The sequence below is a fragment of the Phycodurus eques genome, chromosome 8 (assembly GCF_024500275.1).
Source record: "Phycodurus eques isolate BA_2022a chromosome 8, UOR_Pequ_1.1, whole genome shotgun sequence".
Classification (NCBI taxonomy): Eukaryota; Metazoa; Chordata; class Actinopteri; order Syngnathiformes; family Syngnathidae; genus Phycodurus; species Phycodurus eques.
This window is the reverse complement of record NC_084532.1, coordinates 15,997,282-16,011,666: the sequence shown is the minus strand read 5'-3', so window position 1 is coordinate 16,011,666 and position 14,385 is coordinate 15,997,282. Positions and strand designations below refer to the sequence as shown.

General features: G+C 39.8%; 1 protein-coding gene across 3 annotated transcripts in view; it reads right to left on the bottom strand.

The window, feature by feature from the left end:
• Positions 1-14,385, bottom strand: part of homer3b (homer scaffold protein 3b) — a 54,194-nt gene that overhangs the window by 17,310 nt on the left and 22,499 nt on the right. For 2 of the 3 annotated variants that reach the window (XM_061683077.1, XM_061683079.1), the window contains 4 exons: positions 13,284-13,391; positions 9,819-9,827; positions 5,667-5,803; positions 2,896-3,052 (listed from right to left, as the gene is read on the bottom strand). In XM_061683077.1, the coding sequence (XP_061539061.1) occupies positions 2,896-3,052; positions 5,667-5,803; positions 9,819-9,827; positions 13,284-13,391 (411 nt within the window). The remainder of the gene's footprint in view (positions 1-2,895; positions 3,053-5,666; positions 5,804-9,818; positions 9,828-13,283; positions 13,392-14,385) is intronic. The other variant, XM_061683078.1, reaches the window with a different exon arrangement.

Genomic DNA, 14,385 nt, shown 5'->3' with positions numbered 1-14,385 from the left:
TGAGGTCATGTGACTTGTGTAGTTTGATTAGTGAACTAGACTTAAACCTTACTCACACTTAACTCATTCCCTGCCAATGCTGTACAAACACGTCATTCAGAATCCATCTATTCCCTGCTAATGCCGTCCAAAGACGTCAATGGCGTTTTTTAACGGGGATGGGTAGGGGGAGGGTCTTGTGCAGTCTGATTGTCAAGCCTCTGGATAACTGCAATGAGGAATGGCACCCTGTAGAGGGCAACAATGCCTTGAGGTGAACGTCCCTCCCTCAGAGGAAGAAGAGGAAGAAATAGATGTAACATCTGTTGCCACTACTGATTTGAATTTTCCATTTCCAGCTCTTTCATCTTACAGAAATTCAAGACCCGCGAGTCGAACATCTTTTAGGATTGCGACGAAGTTCTGTTTTGTTTTTTTTACCCTTGCAAAACATATCAATAAAAAGTATTCTCTAGTAATCTTATGTATTCTTTAAAACTTACAGGTTATGCATCCAGCAGACCTTCAACTCCCATTCCAATACGCAGTGCAAACAAAAAAGGTAATTGAAAGCTTTTTTTCTCGCCACGTCCCATGACAGAAATTTGAACAATGTATTTTTATAGTAATAGTTATATTTCTAAACTGCACAGGTTGTGCTTCTAGCAGGAGTAGGGACTGGTTTCAAGGAGACAACCACACAAGATCCCATTCACTGCCATCGAAGAATACAATCCAGATGTGGATAAAACTTTGCTAGATTTTATGCGCAAGGTAATAAAAACCTGGACTATTGAGCAAACGGTAGAGGAGGAGAATTTGGAGGAAAGTGTGGGAGCCCCATTTGTTCATGCATTTTTGTCTAATATAAATTCTGTACAAAGTTATACTTGTAAATATTAGTAGTTATACTTGTAAATAATAGATGTTTGAGATTTTCACTGAAGAAAAAACATTTTGGTGTCAAAGGCGTTCTGCTTGATGTGTCTGCTTTCATAAAAAGGCTGTTTTCTCAGTTTTTTTTAGCCTCCAGAAACAGATTTTGCTGAAAGTAGCCTATATTTGACTGCTGATTACTAAAGAACGGTATAAGCTCGAGACAAACAATTTTTTTCTGATAAAGGAAGAGAGTCTGATCTTTCTTTTGGTGGTTGGTGTTTACATCATCGTAGTACACAATATTCTGCGGGGCTTTAGAAATCAGTGAGATTGCTCGAAAATGCCTGGCAGTCTAGGGGTCCCCTGCTCAGGAAACGGCTAGCAGTGAAAGAGTTAAATTGGATTGGCGCAAACAGCGCCCGATGCGGAAGTCAAAGTCGTAGTCTTGGGCACAAAATGGGTGATAAATAAGCATTAATTGATAAATAAAAGTAGCGAGCGACATTTAGATAATTGTAAAAGTGCCGTTACTTCTTAGCTGCAGAAGTGTTTTTCCTGGTCTCGTCAACTCCTGTGACTTGTCCAAAGCAGGTCCCAAGCACACAGGCGGAACCTCAGGCCGATGCGCTCACATATTAGTCCGCCGAGGAGTAATATTCAGAAATGACATCCGTGTGTGGATGGTGGATGTGTGTAATGGATCTAGCTGCCAGCGTTCAAGTACGAAACAGCCTATGACTGCAGCGACGGTGACCCTACCCCTCCAGAAAAACTCAGCGGATCTATACGATTTACGTAAATGGCCTATTTTGAGATCAAAACGGTGAATTTCGCCGAAAGGTGACTGATTTCTGTATATTTTATTGATCGGTAAAGGGCTTGTTTTCAGCGGACCAACCACACAGTTGCCAGTGTACATGGAGGCTTTTTTTGTCATTCCAATTGAAATAATTTTGATTGAAGATCTCTGGTCAACTGTTTACATGACGTGATATATTCCGATTGGGTGTATACCTGATGTGCACTTCATTAAGTCGGAACAGCCGTGTGACATGCGCACTTCATCGTGAACGTCACATCATTTATCAAGATGGAAGTCCGTCGTCTATTCAGCACAGGAGTTGGGATTGTTTTTATTTAAAAAAATATTTGATAAAAACAACTTATATCGAATCGAAGGGTCCATGTAAACCAGGCTGCTCTTGCAGCTATTTATTCTTTATTTCAGACCTAGGAGGATCCATAACGCAGAGTAAAGAAAAACTATTTAATAGAGAAACAAGAAATGAAATTATGATAAGGACGGGCCTTATTGTTCATGATTTCAGAGGCATTAAAAAACAACATTATCATTTATCATCATAGTATCGTGGCTTAGTTATCGCGATTGGTCGGTAGAGTCTAAATCGATACCGTAGGCCAAATGTATACAGTAAACGCGTGCCTCTTGCAGAACTTAGTTGAGGAACTTAATGTAGTGCTTTGCTGCCATCTTGTGGGATCTGTAGGCAATTACGAACCTTTTTAGGGAACGTAAATTACTTGCGAGTTATCAATATTGACACGTGGCGAGTGTGACTTAGGACCAACTCAGTTCACTTCGTAGTCGAAAGGGTCAGACTTTGAGGATAGGGAAGTTTGCCAAAGTGACACAATGTTCCGTAATCCACAGATAGCAGGTCAGGAATGCTCAAATCTCAATGTTGTTTAAATCCATGATGCACAGCGAGCAGAATGTGGAAACTCACACTTCTACCAGAATGCCCAACAGCCACGGGGACACAAACGGGCATACCTGGTAAGACAGAACTCTCACTGGGTCATGTTGTAACGTGATTGGCTGACTAGTAGAAGGCAGACGGTGACAGAAGAAATGGCAAACGGTGACAAATATTGACGGCAGGACTCTGTCCCTATCCCCCGCAATTAATGGGGAAATGTACCAACATCTCATCACCACTAGAGGATTCAAAACATTCAGGTCCATGCCACTTTCATATCAGGTGACGGTCTAACAAAGCTTTGTAATTTGGCCACCTGCTCTCTAAGGCGATCAGTCTCCTCCTGGTATTCAGCCAACTGCTGCTTCCACTGCTCCACGCTGCCGTTGGCTTCCTGTAGCGCTGCCACCAGCTTGGCGTTACTGTCCTGTAAGGTGAAGAGCTCTGCCTCTAGGTTGATTTCACACACAGACCTGGGGAAAGAAAAATTGTTTTTTGGTGGGAGCGGTCTCTCTCTCTCTCTTTCGCGCACACACACACACACACGCCAAACGTATTAAATGGACAGCCTGCAGCTGACCTCAAACTCTTTAATCCAGTTATTTTGAGACAACCCTGTCAACCTGTTTTTAAAGTGAACAACTGTACTCAAGCCCTTATAGCTCTAGGAAATATATTTTCATTTAGCTGTTAAACTAATTGCTGCCTGAATTGGGCCATAGTGTGTGTGTTTTGGGGGGGGGGGGGAAAGCTGGCTGTTGCTGCTTGTAACAAAGTAAAATGCATACAGAGCTGCTGCATAGACAATCTGATACTATTAGCAATTTACACGAATCGGGAAATGGTGTAAAATATATTCTTTTATATTACTATAGTAACCAATTATCAGAAGACATCTTACATTAAATATATTACATACCCTTTGAACAATCTGGTGTGTGCATTTGTAACACCTGAATTTCCCTTTTGGGGCATCAAAGGATTATCTTATCCTGAATACTACTATAAATGAAGCAACCTGACAAATGTGAGTTTCTGTCTTGTGCTAGGCACATTGAGTATGTGCAAAGCACCATTTGATCCTATTATGGCATTTGTTCTGCTTTGAAACTGAAGGGCAAACAGTGCATTTATAGTGTTTTGACTAAAAGGCTTTTACAGTGTGCACACATTGCTGCCCCGAGAGCTCATCTTTTAGCTGATAATATGTTGACATGAAATTAAGTTTCATTCATGGTCATCTCACCCGATCTCATTGAGAGGCACATTATAATGTAATCTTGCACAAAATGATATACCTTAAGCACCAATATGTTATTGTTATGTAATTCTGCCCTACAATAACATCTTCAAACTTCATGGGCATGAATTAGAAGAATAACATCTCTGTCATTGCCATGGTGACCTTGGTGTATAATTGATGGACCATCCTGGACACCTCTGATGATATGTTAGTGCTAATATGCTTATGTTAAAGCTGTGTGCAGAACTTATACACACGAAAATGATCAGACCTTATAACATGGGTAATTTCTTTTACTACATTTAAAGGTTTAACTGACCTTGTTTTTTGGTGTCTATTGTACATTTACCACAATAAATATGTATTTCATAGAGTGGCTTTTAAGTAACATTTTACATCAAAACTGTAGGGAGAACCATAGGAAGAAATAGTCAAATACAGTCATTAAAATAGTTTAAGCTAGTTCGCTAACTGAATATAATATATAACTGAAGCCTCGATTGTCTACTATCTACTTTTATTGGACGGGGGGAAGCCATGAACTGAATTGCATCACTGTATCAGAGACGAAATTCACCATTGAAATGAAATGGTGGTAAAGGTCAGGATTTAGTGAGGATATGAAATATACCAGAGAGCTTTGAAATACAAAAAGTAAAATTTTTCCTCATCTTAGCAACTGTGTAGCTTCTCACCATAGCAAAAGAGGACAAGACCCTGCACATGCTTATTGGAGTCATCAAATAATAGCATCTGGATAACTGTTGCTCATGAAGTGTTTTTCTTCTTCCTAACATCATACAGATCACCGAGAGGTAAAAGACACACAAAACAAACAAACACACAGGTTCAAACGTCATGTGACAAAAATTGGAGATCCCCATTAATTGGAGATCCCCACAAATATGCGAAGATTTTTCCAAAACACAAAGACTAAATCTCATCCAGGCGAAGTTGTTTTTTCTGAGTGGAGCACTCATTCCGAGTTGCTCCACATAAAAATTACATCACACAGATTTGTGTCTTCTATTGTGTACAACAAGGAATGTGGAAGGAAAGGCTTGAACGCTTGTTGTGCAGTCATCTGCTCAAGGAGAAACATTTTTACTTCTGAACAGTGCATGCATGCATGATAAATGACTTCCTAAATGTTCCACTATAAAAGCACTGATAATCAGGATTCTGAGTTTGGAGTAAACTTGAGCAATTAGTTTCACAAGTTCATAAAAACATCGACTGTTATCTGCATTAATCTAACTATTGTCGGATTATGGACACTTGATGCTCCTTTTCACGCTCTGCTCTCCTATCAGTCAGTATAAGCCCCCTTTTCAATTGGCACTGATTTGGGAATCAACCCCCAATTACCAGTTTGGCTTTCAGCTCATCTCTGGACCATGGAAAACACGAAGTGTTGTTTGGAGAAGTTCAAACACTTGTTCACTGTGACGTTTATGAAAAATGCGTTGAAATGTGTTAAGTCTCAGTCTTATAATGGCTTAAAAGGTGTTTCATCCAGTCGAGAGGTGAGAAGTACAGTATTAAATATTCTGCCTTTAATTTTAAACTACGTTGGTTACCTTATTGAGCTACATTGGCGTAGCAAAATTTTAGAAACGTCAGTATGACGCAGTGCTGTTCTACACCACTGCAAACTACAAACACAGTATTGAATAAATCAATCTCTCTCTGGCAGTGTCAAACAAAACTGAGCATTAATATCTTAAGCTCTCGGAGATCATTTCAATTTGTGAACATATTTTAATCACCTTGAACAATCGCTTTAATTTGGTACCCTGAAGAAAATCTTTTCAAAAATAAAATGAAAATGTAGGTGTTATTACCCTTCAGACAACATCTTCTTGACCCTCTCCTTCTCCACTGTAAGCTCCACTTCTGCACTTTTACTGCGAAACAGCTTTTCCTCTCCTGGCCCGTTAACTGTCAGCAGTGGTGGAGAATGACGGTCCTCCGACAGCTCCTAGACCATCAAGAACCCGTAGAAATACAAACCGTTTGCTTAATAAGTCACCAAAATAATTATTTTGTTGATGTTTTGTTCCAGGACAGCACTGTAGTCACAAATCTGCCTCACAATAGAGAAATTCCGGGTTTGAATCTTATCTCCAGCCTTCCTGTGTGGAGTTAGCATGTTCTCCCCATGCTTGTGTGGCATTTCTCTGGACACTCTGGCTTCTCCCCACATTCCAAAAACCATGCATTTTAGGTTAATTGAAGAGTCTTAATATGTGTGAATGTGAATGGTTGTCTGTCTATATGTGACCTGCAATTGATTGTCCAGTCCAACATGTACCCCGGCTTTCACCCAAAGTCAGCTGGGATAGGTTCCAGCTCTCTCATGACCCATATAAGGACTATCAGTATAGAAAATGGATGGCTGGATGAATGATTTGTTCCAATATGAGAGATTCTCATGGCATAAAACAATGCGCAAAAGGATAACAAGTAACATGACAATGCTTGTTGTTGTACAGTGTACCATTTTGAGTCAAGAGTATCCCAAGCACAATTCTTATCTGGATGTTTGAACGGCACTTTTGCTACATCATTTTATTTCAACAGCAGGCTTCGAATTAAATTACAAATGATCCAATACACCAACAAGCGCCTGTGCAGGGATTGATTGTAGATTTTGATATGACATCATGCAGACGTTGCTATGACATCATGCAGAAGTAATTTGATTCAAGCTTAGTGGCTCATGCTTTAGCTGATGACATGCCCATTGGACTCTCACTATATGGAGGACCAAAATCACAGAGGACACACAACCACATGGGACCAAAGACTCATTGATTTGTCCCATCTGTAAACAGGCTCCATGCAGCGCATAGCAACATGAACACACTTTTGATAGAGCATGCCAAAATAAAACCAGACCCATATTGGAATTTGATTTCAATACAATTGCACAATTATTTGTGAAATGACATGACTACGAGGAAATCTGAAGGTGAAGCTTAATACATAACTAACATTAAACTAACATACCCATTTATAAGACAGCAACAATGTATCACAGCTAACATCTACAGATTTTCTAAAGCCTTCCAATACAAACATGGATGAACGCACAATTACCGAAAATTCTCGTGTCTAATGCGCACCCATGTATAAGGGGCACCCCCAAATTCTGGAAAACCCTTCTACCTATGTATAATGCATTTTTACAATGCATGATTTTGCTTCTACCCATATGATCAAAACATTAAGTATTATCTGTATTTTGTTCGGTTTTTTTCCCCCAAAGAATTCTTCTGAAGTTAAGCACTTTATTTGAACATGTAATCCTTTTTTTATTTATTTACTTGCTCTTATTTTGAAATTCACAGCCCCACTTTTATTTAGTAAATTAGAAAACACACAGTTGATATGATTGATTACCCAGGCAAAATTTGTAAGATGGGTACAATTCTTTAAAGAAAACATGGACCAGGCGAAACACATTTAATTTTATTTTAATGGGATTCAAATTAAAGGGTCAATCATTTCAGAAAAGCATCATCATTAAACAAAACATAACCATAAATAAATTAATGATGGTTGTTGTTCAGTCATCAGTCATATTTTAAAAAACTGTATTTCACAAGGCGGCACGGTGGGCGACTGTTTAACACATCCTTATCACAGTTCTGAGGACCGGGGTTCAAATCCCGGCCCTACGTGTGTGGAGTTTGCATGTTCTCCCCTTGCCTGTGTGGGTTTTCTCCGGGTACTCCGGTTTCCTCCCACGTCCCAAAAACATGCATGGTAGGTTGATTGCAGATTCTAAATTGCCCTTCGGTGTGGATGCGAGTGTGAATGGTTGTTTGTTTATGTGTGCTCAATTGCACTTTCAACTCTTCAGCCCCTTAACCACAAATATCATGAATTTGTCAGAATTAATGTGATTTTGGCTAAGCACTGTGATATATACTTGAATAATGACAATATATTATGCAGTAATTAATAAAAATGTTTTAGAGGTTTAAAACCTATAATTTACAATCTAAAGCAAGACATATTTTTTGTCCAACAGTACATTTCAAAATGGATAACAATAGTATATATTATCAGCTAAAGCTTGATTTCAGCTAAAGAGGATCTGATACTGTTGTATCAACCACTACAGAAACTATCATTTAGGGAAGCTGTGTCATAAACCTCACATTGGGTAGTTGGTTGTCTCATAAATTTATTCAGCAATACATGTGAACATGTCCCGAATAAATTGGTGACCTGATTTAGCACCCTCCCAAACAACTCTTACAAGGAGTGCATCGTACTGTAAAATATAAATGTCTGAATACACTCACCTTACCCTTAATTGTAAATCATGTGTATTATGACAGCACACCCATTGGCTCAACTGTACTTGCAATCTTCTGATATTTTTTAACTCAAAACCACCTGTGGTTTTTGTCCCCCCTCCCCCCAACACACAGATTTTCCAGAGGATGTAGATTTTTACTCCATCTTCTCTTTTCTCTACTGTGTAAAAACGTAAGCCGGAGGTGAAATAACAGCTGAGGCATTACACTTCTGCATTTACAGTAGTAGAAAAGCCATGTAATATTAATTTGAGCGAGCCTATTCGTATTCCCCCATAGAGGATAGTGTATTATGTCATACTTTGCAGCCCTGTGTGTCCATATGGAGGCATGTAATTAAACACAAGGCCCACAAATGTAGAGGGGTACGACATCCCAAGAAAAGAATTTAAAAGCAACAAAATCAAAGCAAAAGACAACTGTGGTCAACTCCCAGGGCCAAGGGTTTGTCTGTGCATCTACAAAATTGAATAATTCACTCTATTGCTTAAATCAAATGGGATTACAGATACACTGGATTGTTTTACCCCTTTATGTTATTCTCAACTAGACTGAGTGGGAATGAGGCTTGAGATACTCTTGCACAAACTAGCAAGTAACAGCTCATTAGTCAAGTTCAAAGACTTGACAGGATCTTTTAAAGAATGTCTATTTCCTGCTCTTGAGGGGTTTTAAATGACCAGAGAAGTATATCAGATGGATTTTTCAGATAAAGGTAATATTTCATCAGTTGTTGCAACATTTATTAATAAATTCCTACATGGGCAGAGCAAATTAGGATGACACATAAGTGTCTGACTGTGATAAATGGGAGTAAAGATATTATATTGCCACCAAATGACAAACTCTAGATTAAATCTGAGTCAAGCCTGGTTTGACATAGCATCTTTTTGATGTATGCTTTGATCACAGAGCCTGGAAAGGATTTTGAAGAGATGTGCTTTTTTGCATGGCAGCACGGTACCCTTGTGGTGAGCATGTAAGCCTCAGTCAGTTTCATGCCGTCCTATGTTAATGTCGAGTTTGTATTATGTAAACTGTGGTTGCCTTGCGTGTTTTCTCTGGGTACTTTGTCTTGTTAGGTTAAATTGAAGACTAAGCAGTCTATAAGTGTGAATGTGAATAGGTGTTGTCTAGAAGTGCCCTGCGATTGGCAGAGGTGGGGTACCCTTTCTCCCAAAGTGAGTCACCCGTGACCCTAATGAGGACAAGCAGTTTACAGAAAATGGATGGGAGGATGTTTTTTGCAATTTCACCCATAATTAATGAGGGATTTTTTTATGTTGATCATTTTTAATATCATCATGCCTCTTAAACATAATGGAGATATCATTTCAATAATACCTTCTTCCTCATTAAAAAATCTGGTTGATCATCAATACAATATCAACAGTAGAAAACCAAATGGACAAACCCAAGCCAATGAAAATTAAATCTCTTTGGTAGAGGTAGTCATATTTTTATTTTAGCTGCCAGTGGTAACAAAGAGAGCTTTCTTTGTGGAAACCACCAGCTCTGTTCTGAAGTTACATTTGCTCTCAAGTCAGATTTGATCACACTGCAGATAAATTATTGAGCAAAATCATCCATGCAGCACAGATGAATGACTAAGAATACCACAAAATACCCGCCTTAATATTGTTGTTTGTGTGATGTTTCACATACCTGAGACAGCTGACAGGGTGTCCACATCCCATGATGCATCAGTGAAAAGGAATGAAAAGCAAGAAATAAAAAACAGTCATCATGTGCTTGCTGGATGAGGAAGAAAATAAGTGAAAAATTTAAACTTCTCCTCAAGCTGGCTGACTGATAGATGATCCCGGGAAGTAAACCAGAGCTATAAATTTTGTATTTTATTCATTTTTCAAGCTTTTTTTAGTTTATTAAAATCACGACAATGAAATAGATAAAAAAAAAAAACCTCGCCCACTTACATAAATAAATCATGTCTAAATACTAAGTGTGTGTTCATAGGTTTGTTGTCGAATGCAAAACTGACTTAACATACAAATTTTGGGAAGAGGCTTTGCAACCGATGAGATCTCGGATATTTTTGTTGCTTTCCTGGGTGCTTTTAGCGTGATGTGTCTTGTGCTGCTGTTTTTCCAAGTACATTACACTAGTTATTTATTTATCCGAGCCTCAGTCCATTTTGCTCTCTGAGCTTACATAAAGCTCTTGTCTTCACATTCTGAGCTTCATTGAGACCACAAGCCTCCTTCATTTATTCATGGCTCCATGCATCAGTACATGGAAGGCTTCCCTTGAATCACCTGTGCCTCTCACGGCACAACACACACACCCTTTAGTGTGGTTTCAATGCCAAGATATTGTTTTGAAATATTGATGACTAGCATTTCGTTTCCCTTTCTGTCTGCATCTGCACTGATACTATGTATGATGTAGGATCCAATCACGAGGTAGACAAATGACAGCAGCTTCTGCATCCAGCTGACATGATGTACTTTACTATATATGCAAAGGTATTGGGACACCTGGCAATGACAATGAAAGGAAATATGGAGTTGGTCATGTATTTCTTTCTTCTGGGAAGTCTTTTTGTTTTGCTCATTAATCCAGAAGAACGTTTATGAGGTCACTGATTTTGGGCCTCTGAGAAGGCTAGTGCTTGGTTGGGGCTGACAAGATTTTTTTCCATAACAAACTCATCTTTTAATATCCTTACTTAGTGCACTGTTGGCACAGTCATGCTAGAACAGAAAAGATAATAATTTTTCATCCTGTCTCAGTGGCTCTACCAGCCTCCCTTTTCTCTCAAGGACAAGATAACTGAGTGAACCTTTCTTCCTTGACTCCCTCCAGTTTGAGTTTAACTGTGCGTTGTTCTTCCATGTTCTTCAGAGACGGGGAGAAGCAGGAACCAACTGCAAGTTCCTCTCTGACTGTCTCTCTCTTTGCAAAGATTTCATTAAAATGACAAAAGACAAGATTGCTTCCTGATTTTATTCCAAATCATTATTATTATTTTTTTTAATCCATCAATTTTCTATAGTGCTTATACTAATTACAGTCACGGTGAGCTGGAGTTTATCCCAGCTGACTTTGGGTAAGAAGCTGGGTAAACTCTGGACTGGTCTCCAGCCAATTGCAAGGAACATAGATAGATAGCTAGAGAGAGAGAGAGAGAGAGAAAGAAAAAAGAGAGAGAGAGAGAGAAGGAAAAAAAACATTCCCACTAACATTCCCAACAATTGACATGTCTTCAATTAACCAAATATGGATGTAATTGGAATGTAGGAGGAAGTCACAAGGCAGTACACAAAGAAAACCCACATAAGCACACAGGAGGGCCTGAGCCAAGACTGGAACCCAAAACCACCCCTGTATTTTTTGTTTTATGAAAAAAGGGGTGTTGCACATTTTAAGACTACTACAATCCTAAATTCCCATCATGCATTCAATGGCATTCATCTAAAAATCAATACATGCTGATGTGTCTGGGTCCATGTTTGTGACCTAGCACCTGGGGTTCCCGGTTTCCATAATGATAGAAGCCCTTAGCTACCAGTGACATCCAAATGTCATTAATCCATCTGTTTGAGTCCGAATTTTCCTGCTATGAAGAGTTAAATAATTGATTGTTTCTGGGTTTATTTACAAAAAGGGACAACAATGATGTTCGTTTGTGCAGGTTTAGCTACACAGCAGTCGATGTTCCATTATAAAGCAGCACTTGTATGACAAGCAGACATGCAGGAATTTAATTTCCCACTCACACTATTACAAAATATTTAATCTGTCGAATGATACTGAGCAGCTTTTTGAAAGAAAACCAGTGTTTGAGTCATGCCTTTAATGTTGTTACTTGTTCTTTGTCATTTCAATTATGTTATATGCAGCCAAAATGTGAGATATTAATATTATTTCATTCATTCATCTTCCGTTCCGCTTATCCTGACTAGGGTCGTGGGCGTGCTGGAGCCTATCCCAGCTATTTTCGGGCGAGATGCAGGGTACACCCTGAACTGGTCGCCAGCCTATCGCAGGGCACACATAAACAAACAACCATTCGCACTCACATTCACACCCAATTTAGAGTCTTCAATCAACCTACCACGCATGTTTTTGGGATGTGGGAGGAAGCTGGAGTGCCCGGAGAAAACCCACACAGGCACGGGGAGAACATGCAAACTCCACACAGGCGGGGATTTGAACCCCATCCTCAGAACTGTGAGGTAGATGTACTAACCAGTCGGCCACGGGACCGCTCTAGAGTGTATAGTTACATGAATATATGTTTAACTTATTAAATATCATTAAATTGATTGCTTGTTGTCATCATGTGGCGGCCAGTTGAGGCGTCTAAAAACAATAGCAACTGGTACGAACACTTAAGACCAGCAAACACCTATGATGCTTACAGTCTACCATGAAACCACAGATGTTGGCAGGATAAAATCTTGTCATTGTCCTCCAAACAGCAGCCAGATTGCCTTCAATTATGAATGATTCAGCTCCACCTTCTTCTTCTCTCACTCACTCAGTTATTACCAGCCTTCCAAACACCTTCAGTTATGCCTCTCTCCAAAGCAGAGGACTTAATGGTTTTCTGTATATGTGAATAGAAACCAATGGTTTGTGTTGATTTAATGATTGTTTGTCTAAATGTGCCTTGCAATTGGCTGGAGACCAGTTCAAGGTGTACCCTGCCTCTCGCCCAGAGTTAATTTAGATAGGCACCAGCATGCCCGTGACCCTAGTGAGGACAAGAGGTTTGGAAAATGGATGGCTGGATGGATGAATTTGTGTTGAATAGGATATGCTGCAATCTGTAGTCCTGGCATTTTGGTTAAAAAAAAGGTAATATCATCGCCTAAGTGTAAAGTTTCAATTGTGGCAGTTTGTCAATCTTCATTACAGCGCTACAAACAAGGAGTTGCTACATTCACCAGTGAATCTGTTGGCTGTCATTGTATTCGGTTGTTTCAATATAGATACAGTATAATTGCAAGGTTTCCCTCTCACGCAAGGGTATATACACTCAGAGAGCAGAAATTAAAACACAATAATGAGCAAAATACAAAATTAGCATGAGTCGACCGCTGCTAAACTATGACGGGGCAATAACAGTAGTGTAAACAATGTGCATCGGCGCTCATGCTTCACCTGTGGGGCAGCGATGTTGAGAGCAGGATTGGCCAGTTCGTACCTCTCCTGGGATTTCTCTCTGGCCAGCCGGGCCGCCTCCTTCACCTCCTTAAATTGTTCTGCAAACTGGAGGTGGACAAGGAGGAGAAAGAGCTGTTTGCCTGTATATACCCAAAACTCACTGTTGCAATAAAAACAAACAAATGAATCCCTTAATCCCTCCCTACCCCAAAATCACTTCTTCACTGCAGCAGCTTTGTTAAGATATCTATTGACAAAATACAAAAAAATGTTTTGTTTAGGGACTAATATGGGTCTTTTCAACAGAAATAGATAGTATTCAAGTATCTATTTACTGTTCAGCAGGACTGACCCCTCATCAACAATAGCGTCAACATAAAACTGTTCTTTGTTGTATTTTGGCAGTCTATGCACCTCAGCGGCCTTTTGGAGGCCCATACAATTTCAAAATACCTTTATTTACATCAGTACAATACAATACAATAGAGCTGTTGAAGTCATCGTACACATGCATTTCTTTTTCAGCCACGCACTAGCAGGAGAACAACAATACTGAATCATAATAGCTACAGAGCCAACTGTAGGATATAAGTTTCCTCCCACCAAAAGGAGAGTACGCTGTTGCATTTGGCTGCTGCTTTTCCCTCTCGAAAAGTTTTTCTTTTTCTTTTACTTTAGGCGCCACGACTGGTTAGCACATCTGCCTCAGAGTTCTGAGGACCTGGGTTGAAATCCAGCCTCCCTGTGTGGAGTTTGCATGTTCTCCCAGTGCCTTTGTGGGTTTTCTCCAGGTCCACATTCCGAAAACATGGGTTGGTGTATAGTAATGTGGTAGTTTGATTGGAGGCTCTAAATTGTCCGTAGATGCGAATGTGAGTGTGAATGGTTGTTTGTTTATATGTGCCCTCCAATTGGCTGGTGACCAGTTCAGGGTCTATCCCATCTCTCGCCCCAAGTCAGCTGAGATAGGCGCCAGCACACCTGCGACCCTAGTGAGGAGAAGCGTTTCAGGAAATGGATGGATGGCTTGCTTTAACCAGGATCCATTGCCATACCATCGCCAAAGGTGGAGCCCGGTTGGTTTACACCTGTCTCAGTG